At 63.1% G+C, this 24843-nt stretch overlaps 2 protein-coding genes across 7 annotated transcripts; both read left to right on the top strand.

Moving 5' to 3' along the window:
- The first annotated feature begins 25 nt into the window (after positions 1-25).
- LIM2 (lens intrinsic membrane protein 2) lies at positions 26-7974 on the top strand. 5 transcript variants are annotated; one of them, XM_040652463.2, is made up of 7 exons: positions 545-624; positions 1183-1536; positions 2728-3378; positions 4088-4256; positions 6309-6449; positions 7096-7212; positions 7647-7970. In XM_040652463.2, the coding sequence occupies exons 3-7, from the start codon at positions 3283-3285 to the stop codon at positions 7712-7714; spliced, it is 591 nt and encodes a 196-aa protein (XP_040508397.1). In that variant the 5' UTR covers positions 545-624; positions 1183-1536; positions 2728-3282; the 3' UTR covers positions 7715-7970. The 5 variants fall into 5 exon arrangements, with proteins under 5 accessions (XP_024999403.2, XP_040508397.1, XP_040508395.1 ...); XM_025143635.3 differs by lacking the exons at positions 545-624; positions 4088-4256 and adding an exon at positions 26-63 and having other exon boundaries at positions 7647-7974; XM_040652461.2 differs by lacking the exon at positions 4088-4256 and having other exon boundaries at positions 7647-7974.
- Positions 545-24843, top strand: LOC101750739 (poliovirus receptor-related protein 4-like). 2 transcript variants are annotated; one of them, NM_001397241.2, is made up of 9 exons: positions 545-624; positions 14764-15117; positions 16740-17030; positions 18133-18247; positions 18810-18973; positions 20024-20171; positions 21349-21427; positions 22402-22536; positions 23170-24607. In NM_001397241.2, exons 1-9 carry the CDS (start codon positions 570-572, stop codon positions 23419-23421), a joined length of 1593 nt encoding a protein of 530 aa, NP_001384170.2. In that variant the 5' UTR covers positions 545-569; the 3' UTR covers positions 23422-24607. The 2 variants fall into 2 exon arrangements, with proteins under 2 accessions (NP_001384170.2, XP_046759823.1); XM_046903867.1 differs by lacking the exon at positions 545-624 and adding an exon at positions 8402-8610 and having other exon boundaries at positions 23170-24843.

Here is a 24843-nt window from a genome sequence, read left to right as displayed (position 1 = left end):
GGGCCGCGGGCCGCCACGTCACCGCAGCGGCAGCGTCCGCAGCGGGAATGTCCCCACGTCGAGGTGGGTCCCCGCGTCGGGGATCGTCGCCGTGTCGCGCTCTGTCCCCGCATCGCGGGGGGGTCGGACCCACGTCGGGTTACGTTGGGGGTCGGTCCCCATGACCCCGTTTGGCGTTTGTCCCCCGGGGTCGGATTTGTCCCCACGTCGGGGGGGGGGGGGGGGGTGTCCCCATGTCGCGCTCCGTCCCCCCGCTGCGGGAATGTCCCCCCGGGGTCGGATTTGTCCCCACGTCGGGGTGTGTCCCCGGGGTCCCATTTGTCCCCAGGTCCCCGTGTATCCCCCCCCCACCGCTGCACGGCATCGGGGGGTGAGGGGACGACCCCACTTTAAGTCCCTCTGCGCCCCCCACGCCCTTCCCCTCCCGTTCCCCCTCCGGCCCCTATTTCCCACCCCGCCCCGTCCGGATCTGCCCCCCCCGCCTCCCCCCCCCCTCCCCGATGCCTCCCGTCCCCGCCCCCCTCCCCGCCCCCCCTTTTCCCCCCCCCACCTCCCCGGAGCGGCCCGCGATGTGGGCGCTGCTGCTGCTCCCCCTCGGGCTGAGTCTGACCCCACAACCGCCCGGTGGGTCCTGGGGTGGGGGACGCGGGGAGGGGCGTGAGGGTTTATGGGGGAAGGGGGGGCATAGGAGGGTATGGGGGGACGTGAGGGGGACGTGGAAGGACATGGGGGGGTTCGGGGGGGAGTGAGGGGACATGGGGGGGAACGTTGGGAGGATATGGGGAGGACGTGGGGGATACGGGGGGGCATGGAGGGATACGGGGGGGGCCGTGGGGGGAGATGGGAGGGGAAATGGGGGGGGGGGGAATGGGCATGAGGGGATATGGGGGGGGCATGGGAGTGTATGGGGCGGACGTGGGAGGATATGGGGGAGACTTGGAGGGATATGGGGGGACGTGTGGGGATATGGGAGGGCATGGGGGGATATGGGGGGCATGGGGGGGTATGGGGGGCACGGGAGGATATGGAAGGGACGTGGGGATATGTCCCACTGCGTTCCCCCCCTCACAGTGGGGTGACAATACCCCGTCCCACCCCGCTGCGTCCCCTTATAGGGTTGGTGACAAAGGCGTCGATCCCCATAGGGGCGTCCACGGTAGTGACAGTCCCCTTTGCCCCCAGGTGTCCCCCCCGAGCCGGGGGGGGGCTGCAGTGTGTGCCGGAGCCCCCACCGCCGCCACGTGGAAACCAACGGCACTCTGGGGACCTCCATCACCCTTCAGTGTCCCTATGGGGACATCCAGCTGGGACCGCTCCTGGCCGTGCGGTGGCACTTCGGGGGGGTCCCGGTGTGCAGCCAGGGCCGCCGGCCCCCCCCCAGCTGCAGCCCCACATATCGGGGCCGGGCCGGGCTGGGGGATCCCGAGGGGACACTGCTGCTGCGGGGGCTGCAGGACGGGGATGAGGGGACGTACAGCTGTGTGCTGCTGGGGAGCGACGACTGCGCCTGCGGGGGGGTGACGCTGCGGCTGTGGGGTGAGAGGATGGGGGGGGACGCGTCGTTGTGGGGCCCTCATCCCAATGTTGGTTCTGTGGGGACGTGGGAGCCCTGCACCGTGGGGTGGGGTCTATGGGGCGGGGGCCCTTCATCCCAATGTATAGTCTGCGGGGTGGGGCGGTGGAGGGTTGTGGGAGAGCCTTTTATCCCATTGTTAGGTCAATGGGACCGTGGGATTCCCCCCACTGTGGTATGGGGTCTGTGGGGTTGAGGGGGTTGGTGCCCTTCACCCCAACGTGGGGTCTATGGGGAAATGGGACCACGGGAACCCCTCAGCCCGGTGTTGGGTCTATGGGGGTGGTGGGAGCACCTCATGGTGGTGTCAGATCTATGGGGTGGGAGCTCTTCAACCCAACATTGGGTCTATGGAGACATGGGATCACGGAAGTCCCTCGCTATGGGGTCAGATCTATGGGGTTGGGGTGGTGGGGACCCCCTACTATGGGTTTGGGTCTGTGGGGTTGGGGCCCTTCACCCCAACATTGGGTCTATGGGGATATGGGATCACAGAAGCCCTATGGTGTGGGATCAGATCTATGGGGTTGGTGCCATTCACCCCAATATTGGGTCTGTGGGGACATGGGAGCCCCTCACTGTGGGGTCGGGTCTATGGGGTGGGGGCTCTTCATCCCAACATATGGTCTATGGGGACATGGGATCATGGGAACCTCTCACCCCAGTGTTGAGCCTATGGGTTTGGGGTGATGGGAGCCCTCTCACTATGGGGTCGGGTCTGTGGGGTTGGAGTGATGGGGGTCCTTTATTCTGTCACTGGGACCGTGGGAGCCCCCCTACCCCAGTATTGAGTCTATGGGGATATGGGAGCCCCACACTGTGGAGTCAGGTCTATGGGGTGGGGGCCCTTCATCCCAGCACTGTCTCTATGGGATCGTGGAAGCCCCCCAGCGTGGTATAGGGTCTGTGGGGTTGGGGTGGTGGAGGCCCTTCACCCCCGCACTGGGGATATGGGATCAACCCCTCACCCCAATGCTGGGTCTGTGGGGTTGGGGGGAGCGGGGGCCCCTCACGGTGCTGTCAGATCAATGGGGCGGGGGCCCCTCACCCCAACATTGGCTCTATGGGGCCGCGGGGACACGGGGCCCCCCGACGGCAGTGTGGGGTCTATAGGGACGTAGGCGGGTGCTGAGTGCCCCTCATGTCCCCCTCAGGTGCCCCCTGCAGCCCCCCCTGCTCCGACGCCTCCACAGCTGCTGCCTTCAGCCTCATCCCACCCCCACTCCTCCTCCTCCTCCTCCTCCCCACCCTCATCCTGTGTGTGTGATGAGTGTGTTTGCGCGTGAATGTGCACACGCGTGTGCGTGCGTGTACACACGGGAGTGCGTGTACGCATGCGCGTGGGTAAGAGCACACGTGCGCACGCATCCGTGCACATGCGCGTGCACACGGGAGCGTGCAGGCACGGATGTGCACGCGTGTGCGTGTGAGTGTGCACATGTGAGCGTGCAGATCTGTGTCCCCAATGTCACCTCCCACACGTCCCCGCGCCCCCACGTGTGCCACCCCCCCCCCCCCATGGCAGCGGTGTCCCCGTGTTGTAGAGGGGGCACCGCAGTGCCACCCCCTCCTGTCCGCCCCCACTGTCCCCATTGTCCCCATTGTCCCCATTGTCCCCATCGTCCCCACTGTCCCCATTGTCCCCTCGGTCGGTGGCGGCTTTTGGCGCTGTCAGCGCCCGGATCCTTCCCGGCTTTGTGCCCCACACAATGGCAGCGCCACGTGCGCCGACCCGATGTCCCCTCCGCGTCACCCGGCGGGACGGACAGACGGACAGAGGGACGCTGTGCCGGCGGGGGCTGAAGGTGAGCGACCCCTCTGTTCCCCCCGAGCCCCCCCCATAGTGTCACTTCGGCGACCCCACTCCCCCTCCATCCCCATTCCCCGCGATGTCCCCAAATGTCCCCAACGCCCCTCCCGCGTCCCACCCCCGTGTGTCCCCCGGCCCCATTGCTGTCCCCTCTGCGGTGCCCCCCCCGGGTGCCCCTCGTGTGCCCACAGCTGTTCCCACGCGTCCCCACGTGTCCCCATCGCGACGCCCCCCCCCCCGCGTCCCCACGTCCCCGCTGATGTCCCCACCCCCCCTCCCGTATCCCCCCCGTGGGTGTCCCCACGTCCCCAGAGCCGTCCCCGCTGTCCCTCCCCTGTGTGCCCTCATCCTTAGGGATGTCCCCACGTGTCCCCCCTGCAGCGCCCCCCCCGGGTGCCCCCCGTGTCCCCACAGCTGTCCCCGCAGTTATCCCCAACGTCCCTTCCAGAGGACACCCCCGGGTCCCCCCACCCCTCCGTTGCCGCTGTCCCCGCGTACCCCCCGCACATCCCCACCGCGCCGCCCCCCCCGGTGTCCCCGCGTCCCCACGGCTCCCCGACCCCCCTTCCACACCCCACCCATGGGCGCCCCCAGGAACATCCCCCGCCGTCCCGCACTGCCGCCCCACATCGCCATCCCCCCCCCATATATCCGCACGGTGTTTTGGGGGGGCGTGGAGCCGCTGACCCCGCGGCCGCCCGCAGGGCCGGATGGCTGCGGGGGGGCTGCTGTGCGCGGCCAGCGGGCTGTGCGCGCTGCTCGGCGCCACCGCCACCGACTTCTGGCTGAGCCCGCGGGGACGCGGAGACGCCGTCGGACTGTGGCGGTTCTGCACCGCCGGGGGGCACTGCCGGACCCCCCCCGGGCAGCCCGGTACGCACCGCCCCCACCGACGGCACGGCTGTGCGCGGCCGCCGCTGCGCTGCATTGGGTCACTGCTGCGCTGCGCTGCGCTGCGCTGCGCTCAGTGGGGGTCACCGCTGCGATGAGCTGCGCGCGGTCTCAGCTGTGCTACGTTGGGTCGGGTCGCTGCTGCGATGAGCTGTGTGCGTTCTCAGCGGTGCTGCGCCACGTTGGGTCATTGCTGTGATGAGCTGTGTGTGTTCTCAGCTGTGCTACGTTGGGTCACTGCTGTGATGAGACTGTGCGCGGTCTCAGCCGCGCTGTGCTGCGTTGGGTCACTGCTGCGATGAGCTGTGTGCGGTCTCAGATGCGCTGCATTGGGTCACTGCTGCGATGAGCTGTGTGCGGTCTCAGCTGTGCTGTGCTGCATTGGGTCACCACTGTGATGAGCTGTGTGCAGTCTCAGCTGTGCTACGTTGGGTCGGGTCACTACTGCGATGAGCTGTGTGCGTTCTCAGCTGTGCTGTGCTGCGTTGGGTCACTGCTGCAATGAGATGTGTGCAGTCTCAGCTGTGCTATGTCGGGTCGGGTCACTGCTGCGATGAGCTGTGTGAGGTCTCAGCCGTGCTACGTTGGGTCGGGTCACTGCTGCAACGAGCTGTGCGTTCTCAGCTGCGCTGTGCTGCATTGGGTCACTGCTGCGATGAGCTGTGTGCATTCTCAGCTGTGCTGCGCCATGTTGGGTCACTGCTGCGATGAGCTGTGTGCGGTCTCAGCTGTGCTACGTTGGGTTGGGTCACTGCTGCAATGAGCTACGTGCAGTCTCAGCTGTGCTACGTTCGGTCAAGTCACTGCTGTGATGAGCTGTGTGCGTTCTCAGCTGTGCTGCGCCACGTTGGGTCATTGCTGTGATGAGCTGTGTGTGTTCTCAGCTGTGCTACGTTGGGTCACTGCTGTGATGAGACCGTGTGCGGTCTCAGCCGCGCTGTGCTGTGTTGGGTCATTGCTGTGATGAGACCGTGTGCGGTCTCAGCTGTGCTGTGCTGCATTGGGTCACCGCTGTGATGAGCTGTGTGCAGTCTCAGCTGTGCTACGTTGGGTCACTGCTGCGATGAGCTGTGTGCGTTCTCAGCTGCGCTGTGCTGCGTTGGGTCACTGCTGCGATGAGCTGTGCGCGGTCTCAGATGCGCTGCATTGGGTCACTGCTGCAATGAGATGTGTGCAGTCTCAGCTGTGCTATGTTGGGTTGGGTCACTGCTGCGATGAGCTGTGTGAGGTCTCAGCCGTGCTGCGTTGGGTCGGGTCACTGCTGCGACGAGCTGTGTGCGTTCTCAGCTGTGTTGTGCTGCGTTGGGTCACTGCTGTGATGAGCTGTGTGCGGTCTCAGCGGTGCTGCACCATGTTGGGTCACCGCTGCGATGAGCTGTGTGCGTTCTCAGCTGTGCTACGTTGGGTCAGGTCACTGCTGTGATGAGCTGTGTGCAGTCTCAGCTGTGCTGTGCTGTGTTGGGTCACTGCTGCGATGAGTCATGTGCGTTCTCAGCTGTGCTGCGCTGCGTTGGGTCACTGCTGCGATGAGCTGTGTGCGGTCTCAGCTGTGCTATGTCGGGTTGGGTCACTGCTGCGATGAGCTGTGTGCGGTCTCAGCTGTGCTATGTCGGGTTGGGTCATTGCTGTGATGAGCTGTGTGCGTTCTCAGCTGTGCTGTGCTGCATTGGGCCGCTGCTGCAATGAGTGGTGTGCGTTCTCGGCTGCGCTGTGTTGGGTCGGGTCGCTGCTGCGATGAGTCGTGTGCGGCCTCAGCCACGTTGGGCTGTGACACTGCTGCATTTAGTTGTGTGCGGTCTCAGCCGCGCCGTGTCGGGTTGGGTCGTTGCCATGATGAGCTGTGTACGGTCTCAGCTGTGCTGTGTTGCTCCACTGCTGCCACGCGCTATGCCTGATCTCCGCATTCCCAGCCGTGCGTCACCTCTGCTGGCGCGGCTCATGCCATTGCTGCGATGAGTTGTGCGCAGCCTCAGCTCCGCCGAGCTGCGTGCAGCGCCTGTGCCGTTCCCGTGTCCCCACTCTTTGTCCCCACAGCGATTTGGGACGCCACGCGGGCGCTGATGCTGCTGGCCGTGCTGGCTGCTGCCGTTGGTTTCGCCGTGGGGCTGTCGGCCGCCGGCGGTGCTGCATGGAGGGCGCGCGCACGCGTGGCCGGGATGGCCATGCTGCTGGCTGGTATGTGGGGGGGGGGTGGAGGGGTGGGGGAGGGGGTGAGCTGACAGCGGGCGCTGTGTCACTGCTGCAATGAGCTGTGGCCATTCTCTGCCGCCGTTAATCGTGTTTGGTCACTGCTGCTATGAGCTGTCCGTTCTCTGCTGCAATGAACTGTCTGTGATACCGCCGCTATGAGCCGCGGCTGTTCTGCTGCGCTGGCTGTGCTGTGTCATTGCTGCACTGAGCTGTGTCCGTTCTCTGCCGCACTGAGCTGCGCTGTGTCACTGCTGCACTGAGCTGTGTCCGTTCTCTGCTGCACTGAGCTGTGCTGTGTCATTGCTGCACTGAGCTGTGTCCGTTCTCTGCTGCACTGAGCTGCGCTGTGTCATTGCTGCACTGAGCTGTGGCTGTTCTCTGCCACAGTTAATTGCATTTTGTCACTGTTTCCATGAGCTGAGCTGTGTCCATTCTCTGTCGTAGTGATCGGTGTCTGCCTCACCGCTGCTATGAGCTGTCCGTTCTCTGCTGCACTGAGCTGCGCTGTCACTGCTGCGCTGAGCCGTGTCCGTTCTCTGCTGCACTGAGCTGCGCTGTGTCACTGCTGCACTGAGCTGTGCACGGTCTCTGCAGCGCTGAGCCGCACGCCATGCTTGCTGTCTCCTCGCAGGGGCGCTGGCGTTGCTGGGGCTGGCAGTTTGCACGGCGGGGGCGCGGGGCACTGCCTGGCACTTCTCCTGGTCCTACATCCTGGGCTGGGTCGGCGTCGTCCTCATTGGCTCTGCAGGTACGGAGGGGTGGGGGGGGGGTCACTGCTGCGCTGAGCTGCGCATGGCCTCAGCTGTGCCGTGTCGCTGCTGCGATGAGTTGCATGCGGTCCCAGCTGCGCTGAGCTGTGCCACTGCTGCGGCGAGTCGCGTCCGTTCTCAGCCGCGCTGTACCACTACTGCGACGAGTTGTGTGTGGTCTCAGCCGCGCTGTGTCTTGCTGCAGCGAGTTGCGTACGTTCTCCGCTGTGCTGAGCTCAGCGTGGTCTCGGCCGGGCCAGGACACACCGCTGTGATGAGTTATGTAGAGTCTCAGCTGTGCTGGGCTCTGCTGGGTCATCAGCGCGTTCAGCCGTGCCTGCTGTCTGTTGAGGGCCCCCATGGGTGGGGTTGGCACTTGGGGGGGAGGGTCCCCGTGCCAACTTCTCACCCCCTCCCCCCCCCTCCCACACAGGGCTCTTCCATCTCTGTGCCGCTGCAAAGGACCTGTCCCCAGAGAGCTCTGAAACAGGGGGAGGCTGAGGGGTTCTGGGACCTCCATCCCACTCCTCCCCCCCCTACAGTGCCCATAGGAGTGTGGTTGTGCGGTCACTGCTGCACCAAGTTGTGTATGGTCACTGTAGGCTGACCCTGCCCAACACTTTGCCCCCTCCCCCCTCTTTCCCACCCCCCTCCCCCAAGTTTTGCTGTGCCAATAAACTGCCATTCCCCCCCAGTGTCTGTTTGCTGCTGTGTCCTATGAGATTCGGGTGGAAAAAGGGACTTTTGTGAAGTTCCAGCCTGGCTGCTGGTGGTGGGGGGGGGGGAGTGGGGGGGGTTCAAGGGGGAGACGCCGAGGCACATGGACACAGATTACCTATAGGGACAACCTATGGGGACCATCTATGGGAATAACCTGTGGGGACAACATATGGGGAAAACCCATGAGGACGGCCTATGGGATCCTGGAGCGGGGCTGGGTGGAGTCCGCTCAGTACCACGGTGCGGGACAACAGACCTTCCCCCACCTCCGGGGTTGGGATACAGAACCGGACCGCGTACCGCATCCGCCAGGTGGACCCCACCCCTCCGTCGGCCGACATCGCCCCTTTAAGGCCGCGCCCTCACCCCGCCCCGCTCGGACCTGCCGGACCGGTCGGCCCCGCCCGGCCCCACCCCGAGGCCCCACCCCTTTAAGCCACGCCCCCTTTCTTTGGCCACGCCCCCTCCGTCCCGTCCCGGTTCCCCGCGGCTCAGCACCGCCGCACGGCCCCGGAGCCGCCCCCCCCCCCCCCCTCCCAGCCGGGGCCCGGTTCGGCCCATATGGTGCTGAGCGGGATACGAGCAGCGCCCTGAGCCCACCCGTGTCCGCATGGCTCCACGCGGGACGCGGCCCGGGGCGGCCGCCTTCAGCCTCCTCCTCCTCCTCCTCCTCACCGGTAAGGAGAAACCGGGACCGATACCGGCACCGGGAGAGCGGGGGAAGGGGGAGAGTGGGACACGCGTGGGAGCGGAGGAGGCGCGTGGGAGAGGGGCACGCGCGGGTGCGGACGTGTGAGGGGCGATTGTGCACCTGCAGCGCTGCGCACCTGTGCGCGTGGGTCCGTCCTGCGTGGCTCTGTGCGTGGGTCCCCACGGCCGCGCGTGTCCCCCCGCGTGTGTCGAGGTGGGTGGGGGGCACTGCGAGAGAGGGGCGCGGGGACGCGTGGCTCCGTCTGTGTCCGTGGGTCTGCGTGTCCGTATCCGTGGGTGGCCACTCGTGTCCGAACGCGGCGTGGAGGTGGGGGGGGAGGGGGGGGAGCACTGCGAGAGCGGGGCGCGGGGACACCGCGGGATGTGGCATCAGCTGCGTCCGTGGGTCCGTGTCCGTGGGTCCCCACGGCCGCGCGTGTCCACCCCGTGAAGAGTCCCCAAACGTCGGGTGTGGGGCACCGTGGGAGCGGGGAACGAATGGCACCGAGTGGACGCTGCGGGGCGTGGGGGGAGGAGGGGGACGCGCGTGGATGTGGGGGGTTGGAGCGACCCGATTGGGGCTGTGGGGCGGAGGTGGGGTGGGGGATGGACCGACGCCGTGGGAACGGAGCGGTCCCCGCGGGAGGGGGACACGAGCGGATGTGGGGGAGGCACCCCGACTACCCCCCGTTGTGTGCCCCACGCGCGACCGCGGAGAGGGCAGCGACGATATGGTTTTTGGGGGGGTACGTCCACCCCTTCGACCCTCCCCCTCCCCGCTCCCACCCCTCGGACACGCGTGGGGTCCCGCAGCCCACCGTGCCGCACAGCCGCGTGACCGCCCCACGGGGACCCCACGGGGACCCCCCCCGGGCCCTCCTCCTCCTCCTCCTCCTCCACTCGCGGCGGCGCTGAGGCGGTGACCCCCCCGAGCCGGTCGAGCCGGTTCCGGCCCCGTTCCCACGCGCTCGGCCCTATTGGGTGGGGACGCCCCGCGGCGTGGGGCCCTCTGCCAACCCCACCCCCACCTCCCCCCCACGGCCCTGCGACCCCACGGCGGAGACCCCCACCCTGAAACCCCCCAATGCCACCGGGGTGAACGATGGGAGCGGGGAAACTGAGGCGCGGGGGGAGGATGTGGGGAGAGCTTGGGGGAAACTGAGGCACAAAGATGGGATTTGGGGTCGGAATTGGGAAAATGTGGCGCGGAGGTGGAATTTTGGGGTCAGAGTGGGGGAAAGTGGGGCACAGAGGGGGGATTCGGGGTGAGAATGGGGGAAATTGAAGCGTGGGAGTGGGGTTTGGGGTCAGATTTGAGGAAAGCGGGGCTCAGGAATGGGATTTGGGGTGAAACTGTGGGAAAGTGAGGCGCAGAGTTGGGATACGGGGTCAGATTTGGGGAAATTGAGGCACAGAGTGGGATTTGGGATCAGCGTTGGGGAAAGTGGGGAATAGGAGTGGGATTTGGGGTGAAACTGGGGAGAAGATGAGGCGCAGAGGTGGGATTTCGGATCAGAATTGGGGAATGTGGCACAGTGGGGGGATTTGGGCTGAGATTGGGGGAAACTGAGGCACAGAGGGGGGATTTGCGGTCAGCATTGGGGATACTGGGGCTCAGGAATGGGATTTGGGGTGGGACTGGGTGAAACCGACACACAGAGGGGGGATTTGGGGTCAGGTTTGGAGAAACTGAAGCACAGGAACCTGATTTAGGGTCAGGATTGGGGAAATGAGGGTCAGAGGGAGGATTTGGGGTGAAATTCGGAAGGATTGGGGCTGAGAAATGGGATTTGGGCTGAGATTGGGGGAAACTGCGGCACAGGAGTGGATTTTGGGGTCAAGTTTGGGGAAACCGAGACACAGAGGATGGATTTGGGGTTAAAATGGGGGGAAACTGAGGCAAAGAGGTGGGATTTGGGATCAGGTTTGGGGAAACTGGGGCTCAGGAATGGGATTTGGGGTCAGAATTGGGGAAATGTGGCATAGTGGGGGGATTTGGGGTTAAATTAGGGGTAATTGAAGCACAAGAGTGGGATTTGGGATCAGGATTGAGGAAACAGCCACGGAGATGAGAATTGGAGTCAGATTGGGGTAAACTGAGGCACAGTGGTGGGATTTGGGGAAACTGAGGCACGGAGGGGGGATTTGGGGTGAGAATGGGGGAACCGAGTCATGGGAGTGGGAATTGGGGTCAGATTAAGGGATACTGGGGTTCAGGAATGGGATTTGGGGTGAAATTGTGGGAAAATGAGGCACAGAGGTGGGATTTGGGGTCAGAATGGTGGAAAGTGAGGCACAGAGGGAGGATTTGGGATGAGATTGGGGGAAATTGAGGCACGGAAGTGAGATTTAGTATTGGGTTTGGGGAATCCGGGGCGCAGGAATCCGATTTGGGTCTGAATGGGGGAAACAGGAATAGAGGAGTTATTTGGGGTCAGGTTTAGGGAAACCGAGGCACAGGAGTGGGATTTGGGATCGGGTTTGGGGAAACTGAGGTGTAGAGGGGAAATTTGGGGTGAGATTGGGGTAAATTGAGGCTCAGGAATGGGCTTTGGGGTTCCATTGGGGAAACTGAGGCACAGAGGAGGGGTTTGGGGTTCCATTGGGGAAACTGAGGCATGGGAGTGGGGTTTGGAGTCAGATTTTGGGGAAATTGGGGCTCAGGAATGGGGATTTGGGGTAAAATATGGGGGAAAATGAGACACAGATGTGGGACGTGAGGTCGGGTTTGGGGAAACTGAGGCACAGAAGAGGGGTGTGGGGTAAAACTGGGAGTAATGCACACAGCATTGGGGGATTTGGGGACATTGAGGCCAGGGGGGATTTGGGGACGTAGCGGTTAATTAATCCGAAGGGTCATTAAGGGATGATTTGTGGGGACGAGCAGGGGCTCCCAGTGCGGGGATGGAGGGTGAGTGTGCAAGGGGGGGGTGTGAGTGTGTCACGGTGTCAGTGTGTGTGAGTGTGCAGGTGGGTGTGGGTGAGTCAGTGTGTGGGTTTGTCACAGTGTGTGGGTGTGACGGTGTGAGTGTGACTGTGTGTGTGTGTGTGTCACAGGCTGTGTGTCAGTGTGAGTGTGTCACAGCACGTTTGTGGGCGTGAGTGACACAGTGTGAGTGTGCGTGGGGCTGTCAGTGTGTCAGTGTGAGTTTATCATGGTGGGTGAGTGTGAGTGTGCCATGGTGCATGTGTAAGTGTGAGTGTGACAGTGTGTGCAACAGTGTGTGTGTCGCAGTGTGTGTGTTACTATGTGTGAGTGTGTCACGGTGTGTGTGTGTGGGTGTCAGTGTGTGTGTGAGTGTGTCACTGTGTGTCATGGTGTGTGAGTGTGCCATGGTGCGTGTGCCATGGTGCGTGTGACAGTGTGAGTGTGACAGTGTGAGTGTGACAGTGTGTGTCTCACAGTGTGTGTGTTTCTATGTGTGGGTGTGTCATGGTGTGTGTGTGTGTAGGTGTCAGTGTGTGTGTGAGTGTGTCACTGTGTGTCATGATGTGAGTGTGAATGTGCCATGGTGCGTGTGTAAGTGTGAGTGTGACAGTGTGAGTGTGACAGTGTGAGTGTGACAGTGTGTGTCTCACAGTGTGTGTGTTTCTATGTGTGGGTGTGTCACGGTGTGTGTGTGTGTAGGTGTCAGTGTGTGTGTGAGTGTGTCACTGTGTGTCATGGTGTGTGAGTGTGAGTGTGACAGTGTGTGTGTGACAGTGTGTGTGTTACTATGTGTGAGTGTGTCACGGTGTGTGTGTGTGTAGGTGTCAGTGTGTGTGTGAGTGTGTCACTGTTTGTCATGGTGTGTGAGTGTGCCATGGTGCGTGTGTAAGTGTGAGTGTGACAGTGTGTGTGCAGCAGTGTGTGTGTCACAGTGTGTGTTACTATGTGTGGGTGTGTCACAGTGTATGTAGGTGTCTGTGTGTGAGTGTGTCACTGTGTGTCATGGTGTGTGAGTGTGCCATGGTGCGTGTGCCATGGTGCGTGTGCCATGGTGCGTGTGACAGTGTGAGTGTGACAGTGTGTGTCTCACAGTGTGTGTGTTTCTATGTGTGGGTGTGTCACGGTGTGTGTGTGTGTAGGTGTCAGTGTGTGTGTGAGTGTGTCAGTGTTTGTCATGGTGTGTGAATGTGAATGTGCCATGGTGCGTGTGTAAGTGTGAGTGTGACAGTGTGAGTGTGACAGTGTGTGTGTCACAGTGTGTGTGTTACTATGTGTGAGTGTGTCACGGTGTGTAGGTGTCAGTGTGTGTGTGAGTGTGTCACTGTGTGTCATGATGTGAGTGTATGTGGATGTGGGTGTGAGTGTCGCAGTGAGTGAATGTGTCGGTGTGTAAAACTGTGTCACGGAGTGAGTGTGCATGTGGGTGTGAGTGTGTCACTGTGTGAGGAGTTTGAGCGTGTCATGGTGCAAAGGTGTGAGTGTGTGGTTTGGGTGTGGGTGTGTCACACTGTGTGAGTGTAAACAGCGTCTGTGAATGTGTGTGAGTGCATATGTGGGCATGAGCGTGTCACAGCGTGTGAGTGTGTCAGGATGTGGGTGACTGTGGGTGTGGAACGGGGTGAGGGTGTGAGTGAGTGTGAGCGCATCGTGGTGTGAGTGAGTGTGTCATGATGTGACAGTGAGTGTGAGTGTGTCGCAGTGTGAGTGTATCACGATGTGAGAGTGTGAGTGTGTCACACTGGGGGTGCAGATTCACCCCCAGTTACCCCAAGGGGGTGAACGTGTGCAAAGCCAGGTGTGCAAAGTGTGCACAAGCACAAAATGTGCAAAATCGCCTATGAATGTGTGCAGAACACACACACAGCTTGCACAAGCGTGCATGAGCGTGCACTAATGCAAAACTGTGCTGAAGGCTTGCAAAGTGTGCACCAAGCGCGTACAATCATGGACAAGCATGAAAAGTCACGTGCAGTTGTGCACAATCGTGCAAAATTGTGCACGAATGCACCCACAAAGCGTGCACCAAGCGTGCAGAACCGTGCATAAGGATGCAGAATCGTGCACAAGGAATGCACAAAGCATGCAGAAAAGCGTGCACAGCGATGTGTAATGGTGCATAATCGTGCACAAGCATTCAAAGTCATGGACAACGGATGTGCAAAGTGTGCACTGAGCGTGTACATCGATGCATAATGATGCACAATCACGCACAGTCGTGCAAAATTGTGCACAAAGGAGGCACAAAGTATGCGCCGAGTGTGCACAACCACACCTAGTGATGCGAAGGGTGTGCAAAGCGTGCACCCAGCATGCACAACCATGAGGAGGCATGCACAACCGTGCAAAATCATGCACCAAGCGTGAGCAACCACAAATAATGATGCAAAATCACACACCAAGCATGCACAACCATGGGCAAAGATGTGCAAAGCGTGCACCCAGCATGCACAACCATGCACAACCGTGCAAAATCCTGCACAAGTCGTGCACCAAGCGTGAGCAACCACAAATAATGATGCAAAATCACACACCAAGCATGCACAACCATGGGCAAAGGATGTGCAAAGCGTGCACAACCATGAGGAGGCATGCACAACCGTGCAAAATCATGCACAAATCGTGCACCAAGCGTGAGCAACCACAAGTAATGATGCAAAATCACACACCAAGCATGCACAACCATGGCCAAAGATGTGCAAAGCATGCACCCAGCATGCACAACCATGCAAAACCATCAGGAGGCATGCACAACTGTGCAAAATCCTGCACAATTCATGCACCAAGCATGAGCAACCACAAATAACAATGCAAAATCACACACCAGGTATGCACCAAGCATGCACAACCATGGACAAAGATGTGCAAAGCGTGCACCCAGCATGCACAACCATGCACAACCATGCAAAACTGTGCACCAAGCGTGAGCAACCACAAATAATGATGCAAAATCACACACCAAGCATGCACCAAGCATGCACAACCATGGGCAAAGGATGTGCAAAGCGTGCACCCAGCATGCACAACCATGCACAACCGTGCAAAATCATGCACAAATCGCGCACCGAGCGTGAGCAACCACAAACAACGATGCAAAGTCACGCACCAAGCACGCAGCACGCACGCACAGCCGCGCACCGCGATGCAAAGTAGCGCCCAGTGATGCACGGGGCGCTCACGTCGGCCCACTTTGTGACCCTCTCCGTGCCCTCAGGTTGCGACGGCGGCGTGGTGGAGGTGCAGCGCAGCGTGACGGCGGTGCTGGGCCAGGACGCGGTGCTGCCGTGCCGGTACCGGGCGCAGGAGGGGGAGCAGGTGGTGCAGGTGACGTGGTTGAAGCGCAGCGCGTCGGGGCGCAGCACGGAGGTGGCCGTGCTGGACCTGCGGCACGGAGAGCACGTGCAGGACGCCTACGTGGGGCGCGTGCGGCGGCGGGGGGACGGGGCGCTGGAGGACGGAGGCATCGTGCTGCGCAACGCCGTGCAGGGCGACGAGGGGGACTACGAGTGTCACCTCATCACCTTCCCGCTGGGAAGCTTCGAGGGGAGGGTGGCGCTGAGGGTGTTGGGTGAGTGAGTGGGGGGTCGTGGGGTGGTGGGAGGTGGGGTATGGGGAGCGTGGGATGATGGGGTGATGGGTGGTGGAGTAGCGATGGGGTGTTGGGGTCGTGGGGTGGTGGGTGTGGGGTGATGGGTGGTGGAGTAACGATGGGGTGTTGGGGTCATGGGGTGGTGGGAGATGGGGTACGGGGAGCGTGGGATGATGGGGTGATGGGTGGTGGAGTAGCGATGGGGTGTTGGGGTTGTGGGATGGTGGGTGTGGGGTGATGGGTGGTGGGTGGTAGCATCGTGATGGGAATGGGGTGATAGGCAGTGGGGTTGGGATGGGAATGGGGTGGTGGGGTGGTGGGCAGTGGGATGGCATTGTGCTCTGTGATGGGGTGATGGGCAACGGGGTGGTGGTGGGTGTGGGGAGATGGGGTATGGGGAGCGTGGGATGATAGGGTGATGGGCGGTGGAGTAACAATGGGGTGTTGGGGTCGTGGGGTGGTGGTGGGTGTGGGGAGATGGGGTATGGGGAGCGTGGGATGGTGGGGTGATGGGCGGTGGGGTGGTGATGGGAATGGGGTGGTGGGGTGGTGGGTGTGGGGTGATGGAGTACCGATGGGGTGTTGGGGTTGTGGGATGGTGGGTGTGGGGTGATGGTATCGTGATGGGAATGGGGTGATAGGCAGTGGGGTTGGGATGGGAATGGGGTGGTGGGGTGGTGGGTGTGGGGCGATGGGTGGTGGAGTAAAGATGGGGTGGTGGGGTGGTGGGGTGGTGGGTGTGAGGTGATGGGCAATGGGGTCATGAGGGGAAAGGGGTGGTGGGGTGGTGGGCAGTGGGATGGCGTTGTGCTCTGTGATGGGGTGATGGGCAATAGGGTGGTGGTGGGTGTGGGGGGAAATGGGGTCATGATGGGGTGGTGGGCAATGAGATCATGATGAGAATGAGGTCATGGGATGGTGGGTGTGGGGCGGTGGACAATGGGGTGATGGGGTGGTGATGACGGGGTTGTGGGTGTGGGGTCATGGGGTGACGGTCAATGTGATGATGGGGCGATGGGCAATAGGGTCGTGATGGGAATGGGGTGGTGGGGTAATGGGGCGGTGGGTAGTGGGGCGTTGGTGGGTGTGGGGTGATGGGGTGGTGGGTGATGGGGTCATTATGGGTGTGGGGTGATGGGGTGGTGGGTGATGGGGCTGTGATGGGAGTGGGGTCATGGGATGGTGGGTGATGGGGCTGTGATGGGTGTGGGGTGATGTGATGAGCAATGGGGTGATAGGCGGGGGGTGGGTGTGGGGTAATGGGGCGGTGGGAAATGGGCTGACGACGAACGTGCGGAGGGTATGATGGAAAAATGGGCACGGGGACGTGGGGCGATGATGGGGACGTGGGGCGACGATGGGGACGTGGGGCAATGATGGGGACGTGGGGAGATGATGGGGACGTGGGGAGATGATGGGGACGTGGGGCGATGATGGGGACGTGGGGCGACGATGGGGACGTGGGGCGACGATGGGGACGTGGGGCGACGATGGGGACGTGGGGCGATGGGATGTTGGGCAGCGGGGCGATGGGCACGGAGTGATGGATATTGCGGCCGTGGCGTCACGGCGGTGGTGGGCACTGATGCCGCTGCCCGCAGTGCCGCCGCTGCCCATCCTGAACCCGGGACCGCCGCTGGAGGAGGGGCAGGGCCGGACGCTGGCGGCCTCGTGCACGGCAGAGGGCAACCCGGTGCCCACGGTGCGCTGGGAGACGGAGGTGCGCGGTGCCAACGCCACGCGGCAGTCCCAGCACGACCACTCCGCCTCCGTCACCAGCGAGTTCTTCGTGGTGCCGGGGCGCAGCATGAACGGGAAGAGCCTGACCTGCGTGGTGGCGCACCCGGGGCTGGTCCAAGAGAAGAGGATCATCCACCAGCTGAGCGTCGCCTGTGCGGCACGGGGGACCGCGGGGGGACGTTGGGGACGCTGGGGGATGTGGAGGGTGATGGGGGGAGCGAGGGCGCTTTGGGCATGGGGACGTGGGAGGGAGTAGGGGATGGTGGGGGACGTGGAGGGTGCCGGGGAAAGTGAGGGCGCTGGGGACACGGGGACGCTGGAGGACCGTGGGGGGACGTTGGGGACATTTGGGACCGTAGGGGGAGCGGAGGGTGTTGGGGGGAGTGGAGGACATTGAGGAGGGGGGGACTTGGGGGACTGGGGACACGGGGACGTGGGTGCAGTGGGTGACCACGGGGGATGCTGGGGGCACTGGGACCATGGGGGACATGGAGGGCACTGGGGATGTGGGGACATGGAGGGACTGGGGACACGGGGACATGGGAGGGCGCTGAGAGACCGTGGAGGAAGTTGAGGACAAGGGGACCGTGAGGGACCTGGGGGGCACTGGGGACACGGGGACATGAGGGGCACTGGGGGATCATGGGCGACGTGGAGGGCGCCGGAGGGAGTGGGGGGCACTGAGGACACGGAGATGTGGAGAGCATTGGGGACGTGGAGGATGTGGGAGTTGTTGGGGGACATTGGGGGCATGGAGACGTTGGAAACAGGAAGACATGGGGGCATGGAGGGCATTGGGGACGTGGGGATGTGGGTGTTGTTGAGGGACACGATGGGCATGGGGAATGCTGGGGACATGGAAGGCATTGGGGACATGGAGGACATTGGGAACATGAGGCCATGGGGACATGGAGGACGTTGGGGACATGGAGGACGTTGGGGACATGGAGGACATTGAGAACATGAGGCCATGGGGACATCGGGCCATGGAGATATTGGGACACTGGGGACATGGAGGACATTGGGGACATGGGGACATGGGAGCAGTTGAGGGGCACAGTGAGCATGGGGGATTTGGGGGACACTGTGGACATGGGGACGTGGGTGTTGTTGAGGGACACGTAGGGCACGGAGGGAATGGGAGACATGAGAGGGCAATGGGGATGTTGGGGATGCGGAAGCCTTGGGGGACCCTGGGGATGTGGGGTCACCTCGTCCCCCCCGTCCCCTGACGTCCCCATGCTGTCCCCCCAGACCTGTCTGACGCGTCGGTGCTGGGGCACACGGAGGAGTGGGCGGAGGGCATGGAGGGGGCTGCGCTCACCTGCCTGGGGGACGGCAACCCCCCGCCCACCTACAACTGGACACGGTGTGGCTCTGTCCCCACCCCCATCTCCGTCCCCTTCCCACTGCGCCCCCCGTGCACCCCGACGGCCCCACGGTGTCCCCTTCCCGTTTTCCTGCTGCGTCCCTTCTTTGTTCCGTTTTCCCCATCCCTGTCCCCTCGCTGTCCCCATGCCCCCCGTCCCTGTCCACGGCCCCACGCTGTTTCTGTGTCCTCGTGTCCCCGCCACGTCCCCTTGCTGTGTCCACATCCCCATGTCTGTGTCAGCGTCCCCCTACCCATATCCCCGTCACGTCCTCTTGCCGTCCCCGTGTCCCCCCCCGTCCGTCCCCCTGCTGTGTCCCACCGCTGTCCCCACTCCCCCATCCCCATCCCCTCCCATCCCTCCACGTCCCACCCAGCTGTGCCGGCGCGGTGCCGGTGCCATCCCCGGCTCAGCGCTGCGCTGCAGGTCTGGCCGTGCCCGGGCAGGCCCTACACCGACCGGTTGTGGGGCGTCACCGCCGTGGGAACGGCGCCGGGCTTTGATGCCGGCAGCAGCGCGGTGCCGCCCGGGCACGTCGTGGCTCACCGTGTGCCCCCGCAGGCTCGACGCCCCGCTGCCCGCCGGCGTGCGGGTGAAGGGGGACACGCTGCTCTTCCAGCGCCCGCTCGCCGCCGCCGATGCCGGGGACTACGTGTGCCGCGTGGCCAACCGCGTGGCGGCCAAGGAGGCGCGGGCCAACGTCAGCATCAAGAGCAGGGCGGCAGGTGGGCGCCCGGCTGGGTCGGTCCGTCCGTCCGTCCGTCCGTCTGTCGGCGCAGCCTTCCTGCCGCATCCTTTCTGAGGCTGTACCCCGTCTGTCTGTCCCTCCGTTCCTTTCCCCACAGGTTTTGTTTTGTGTCCATCCCTCCACCCCACATCCGTCCCCCCGTCCTCCCGTTCATCCGCCCATCCGTCCCCCCATCCACCCCCATCCATCTTTCCGTCCCTCCATCCCCCCCCACCCCCCCCATCCATTCCTCCATCCCTCCAGATCCCTATCCCCCCATCCATCCCCCCATCCATCCCCCCATCCATCCCCCATCCATCCCCCCATCCATCCCCCATCCGTCTCCCCATCCATTTCCCCACCCATCCCTCCATCCCTTTGCCCACCCACCCTCCAGCCCTTCTCTGCCCCATCCACCCCTCACCCTCCCGCCCCGCCCCCCCGTCCACTCACCCGTCTGCTCATCCACCCATCTACTCATCTGTCCACTCATCCACCGCTCCTTCCACTCACGCGTGTACTCATCATCCTTCCACCCTTCTGTCTGCTCAGTTCTCTGCTCACCCTTCCGTCTGTCCTTCCACCCCACCACCTCTGTCCATCCGCCTCTCCGCCTTCCGGTCCATCCGCCCACCCCTCCATCTGTGTGCTCATCCATTTGTCCGTTGCTGTACTCATCCCTCCGTCCATTTCTCGCCCCGTTCCTTCCTCCCTCTCTCTCTCCCACCCTCCATCTTTCCGCCTCTTTCTCCCTCCCTCCATCCCTCCATCTCTCCCTCCCTCCATTCCTCCTTCCTTCACTTCCTCTCTCTATCCCCTCCATCTCTCCCTCGCTCCCTCCATCCTCCCCTCCTTCCCTCCCTTCGCTCCTCCCTCCCTCCCTCCATCCCTTCATCCTTCCTTCCCTAAATCCTTTCCTCTCTCCCCCCCTCCCCCTCCCCCCCTCTCTCCCCCCTTCTCTCCATCCCTGCACTTCTCCTACCCTCCATCCCCCCACCCCTCCCCCCGTCCCTCTCCCCCCGCTCACTGCCCCACGCTGTCCCCGCAGAGGATGAGGTGCGGAGGGTGGACCTGGTCTCAGCCTCAGTGGTGGTGGTGGGCGTCATCGCCGCTGTGCTGCTCTGCGTCCTCGTCGTCGTCGTCGTCGTCATGACCCTCTACCACAAGCGCAAGACCAAGCGCATCTCTGAGAAGTAGTAAGAGCCAGGGGCGGGCGTGGGGTGGGGTGGGAGCGGTATGGAGGACCCCATGGTGGGACCCCAAGGTGCGACCCCGTGGTGGAATCCTATGGACCCCAAGGACCCCACGATGGGACACCACGGTGGGACCCCATGGACACCGTGGTGGAACCCCATAGACCCCATGGGCCCTATGGTGGGATCCCACAGGCCCCATGGAACCTACAGACTCTGTGGACCCCATGGTGGGACCCCATGGTGGGGCCTTATAGACCCCATGGACCCTGTGGTGGAACCCCATGATGGGACTCTGTGGTGGGACCCCATGGATCCCATGGACCCCATAGACTCCGTGGACCCCATGGTGGAACCCCATAGACCCAACTACCCCATGGTGGGACCCCATGGACCCCAAGGACCCTGTAGACTCCATGGACCCCATGGTGGAACCCCATAGACCCAACTACCCCATGGTGGGACCCCAAGGACCCTGTAGACTCCATGGACCCCATAGACCCCGTGGTGGAACCCCATGGAACCCATGGTTGGACCCCAAGGACCCCATAGACCCCATAGGCCCTGTGGACCCCATAGACCCTATGGAACCTATGGTAGGACCCCCACAGACCCCACGGAACCCATAGACCCCATGTACCCCATGGTGGAACCCGTAGACCCCATGGACCCCACGGTGGGACCCCGTGGACCCCAAAGACCCCATGGTGGGACCCCAAAGACCCCATGGTGGGACCCCAAGTACCCCATAGACCCCATAGGCCCTGTGGACCCCATAGACCCTATGGAACCTATGGTAGGACCCCCACAGACCCCACGGAACCCATAGACCCCATGTACCCCATGGTGGAACCCGTAGACCCCATGGACCCCACGGTGGGATCCCGTGGACCCTAAAGACCCCATGGTGGGACCCCAGAGACCCCATGGTGGGACCCCAAGTACCCCATAGACCCCATAGGCCCTGTGACCCCATAGACCCTATGGAACCTATGGTAGGACCCCCACAGACCTCACGGAACCCATAGACTCCATGTACCCCATGGTGGAACCCGTAGACCCCATGGACCCCACGGTGGGATCCCGTGGACCCCAAAGACCCCATGGTGGGACCCCAAAGACCCCATGGTGGGACCCCACGGACCCCGTGGTGGGCCCCCACTGAGGTGTGGCCCCATAGCGAGGAGGAGCTGACGCTCACGCGGGAGAACTCCATCCGCCGTCTGCACTCCAGTCACAGCACCGACACGCGCACCCAGGTGGGTGGTGGGATGAGGGGTGCTGGGGGTCTCCAGGGAGAAGGCAAGGGGGTGGGAACTGGGATACTTAGGGTGAACTGGATTTTGGGGTGCCGTGAGGATGGGGATTAGTGCCTAAGGGGATGGGGATCGGGGTACCCATGGGGATGGATACTGGGGTCTCTTTGAGGTGGAGATCGGGGTGCCCATGAGGTACTGAGCGTTGCGGTGCCGAGGGGATGGGGTTGGGGTGCCATGGGGCTGGATATTAGGGTGTATGGGGATGGGAATTGGAGTTCCCATGGGGCTGAATAGTGGGATGCCATGGGGATGAGAATTGGGGTACCGTGGGGATGGGGACTGGGGTTCCCATGGGCATGGGAATTGGGGTGCTGTGGGGTTGGGGGTTGGAGTACCAGTGAAGCTGGATATTGGGGTGCCATGGATGCCATGGGGATGGGGAATTGGGGTTCTGTGGGCATGGGGACTGGGGTATCCATGGTTCTGGATATTAGGGTGCTCTGGGGATGGGGATTGGGGTCCATGGGGATGGCAATTGGGGTTCCCATGGGGCTGGATATTAAGGTGCTGTAGGGACAGGAATTGGGGTGCTGTGGAGATGGGATTGGTGTCCATGGGGATGGGAATTGGGGCTGAATATTGAGTTGCCATGGGGAGGGGGATTGGGGCACCACGGGGATGGGGATTGGGGCACCACGGGGATGGGGATTGGGACACCACGGGGATGGGGATTGGGGCACCACGGGGATGGGGATTGGGTACCCATGGGGATGAGGATTGGGGCACCATGGGGATGGGGATTGGGTACCCATGGGGATGAGGATTGGGGCACCACGGGGATGGGGATTGGGGCACCATGGGGCTGAGCATTGCGGTATATGGGGAGCTGGGTGTGGGGATGCCCGACCCGTCAGGCACTGGGGATCCCATGGGGGGTCGTGGTAGCCCCCAGTTCTGACAGTGTGGCTCTGCAGATGGAGGAGACACTGCAACTGCGCACAGAGAGCCGGCAGGGCAGCCTGCGTGGGGACAGCCTTCGTGGGGACAGCCTGCGTGGGGACAGCCTGCGTGGGGACAGCCTGCGTGGCACCAGCATCTGCTCTGCTATGGTGAGCTCTGCGTTTGGGGTTCGGAACACCCCCGGTGTGTCAGTGCCCCCTGCACGGGTGCAGTGTCCACACGCTGCGCCTACAGCCACCCTTTTGCACACGTGGTGCCTGTGTCGATCCCTTCCTGGTGTGTGCGCCTTGCACGCTTGTGTGCCACACCCTCGTGCATTGGGGTGTTCAAGAGGGACTGAGCATTGGGGTGTCCACGGGGATGGGGATTGGGGTGCTCATATGGAGGGAAGTCAGGGTGCCCGTATGGGTGCGGATTGGGGTGCCCATATGGATCAGGATTGGAATTACTATGGGGGTTGGGATTGGGGTGCGTGGTGTGGTGACCATGGGGCTGAGCATCAGGGTATATGGGGGGCTGGGTATTGGGGTGTCCATGGGGGTGGGGATTGGGTTGTCCATATGGATAGGGGTGCTCATGGGGTTGAGTGTTGGGGTTATTAGGGGGATTGGGGTGCCCATATGGATGGGGGTTGGGGTACCCATGGGGATGGGGATTGGGGTGCCCATATGGACGGGGGTTGAGGTGCCCATATGGATGGGGTTGGGGCACCTGTGGGGCTGGGAGTTGGGGTTGGGGTTAGGGTGACAGTGGTGACACGGGGTGACCACGCATCCCTGCAGAGCGAAGAGGCCGAGGGCCGCAGCTACTCCACCCTCTCCACGGTGCGGGAGATCGAGACGCAGACCGAGGTCCCCGTGTCCCCACTGCTGTCCCCGTCCCTGGAGGGCAAAGAGGTGAAGGAGGAGGAGGAGGACGGTGGGGACAACCCCATCAAGCAGGCAATGACGCACTTTGTGCAGGAGAACGGCATGCTGCAGGCACGGCCCAGCACCAACGGCATCTACATCAACGGGCGCGGGCACCTGGTGTGAGCGGGGACACGGGGCTGGGGGGGGACACCAACGGACCGCCGTCCCCTCCCTGCCACCCCGAAGCAGTGCTGCTGCGTTCCATCCCCCAACGTCACCCCTGGTGCCCGTGTGAGGTTGGGGACGTGCGCTGTGTCGTGGGGATGGGGGTTCTGTCCCCAAATGCACCGCGTCTGGGACGTGTGCTGTGCGCTCTGTCCCCGCATGTCCACCGCCCCTGGTGCTGGCACGAGGTTGGGGACATGCGCCGTGCCACCAGGATGGGGCTCCGTCCCCCGGATGCCACCCCTGCTGCTGGGACCAACGTTGGGGACGTGCACTGTGCCACCAGGATGGCACTTTGTCCCCCAAATGCACCACGTCTGGGACACACGCTGTGCCACCAGGACTCTGTCCCCAAATGCCACCTCTGCTGCTTGGTGCAGGGTTGGGGACGTGTGCCACGCCACCGGGATGGAGCCCTGTCCCCAGATGCCACCTCTGCTGCATGGCACAGGGATGAGGACACGTGCCACGCCACCAGGATGGGGCTCTGTCCCCAAATGCCACCCGCGCTGCCGGTGTGAGGTTGGGGACATGCACTTTGCTGGGTTCCTGTCCCCGGATGCCCCCTCTGCTACTTGGAACAGGGTTGGGGACACGCTCTGTGCCACCACGATGGGGTCCTGTCCCTAGATGCCACTCTCTGTTTGGCATGAGGCTGGGGACACACGCTGTGCCACCAGGACTCTGTCCCCACATGCCACCTCTGCTGCTTGGTGCAGGTTTGGGGACACGGACTGTGCCACCAGGATGGGGTTCTGTCCCCAAATGCCGCCCCCGCTGCATGGCACAGGGTTGGGAACGCGTGCCGTGACCCAGGACAGAGCCCTGTCCCCAAATGCCACCTCTGCTGCGTGGCACAGGGTTGGAGACGCGCTCCGTGTCACACGGATGGTATCAGAATGCACCGCATCCGGGACACGCGCTGTCCTACCGGGACTCAGTCCCCAAACGCCACCCCTGCTGCTGGTGTGAGGTTGGGAACGTGCACTTTGCTGGGTTCCTGTCCCCATATGCCACCTCTACTGCATGGCACAGTGTTGGGGACACAGTGCCACCAGGATAGCGCCCCATCCCCAAACGCCACCCATGCTGCTGCCACGCTGGGGACACGGGGACCCCATGGATCCCCCCCCCCCCCCACTGCCACTCCCCCTGGTCACAGCGTGGGGTCCCCACTCGGGACACGCTTCCCTGTGGGGCACTGCTGTCCCCCCCCCCCATCCCAGGGGTCCGCGCTGTACATAGTGCTGCTGTACATAGGTGTATAGGATGGGGGTGTCGTCGTCGTCCCACCCCCCCCCCCCCATCACTGTTTTGGATCTGCGCTGCTCGGCTGTAAATAAACACCCTGGGAGCAGCGTGCATGGCTCTGTTGGTGCA

Source organism: Gallus gallus, chromosome 25 (assembly GCF_016699485.2).
Source record: "Gallus gallus isolate bGalGal1 chromosome 25, bGalGal1.mat.broiler.GRCg7b, whole genome shotgun sequence".
Classification (NCBI taxonomy): Eukaryota; Metazoa; Chordata; class Aves; order Galliformes; family Phasianidae; genus Gallus; species Gallus gallus.
This window is presented reverse-complemented; position numbering and strand designations above follow the sequence as displayed.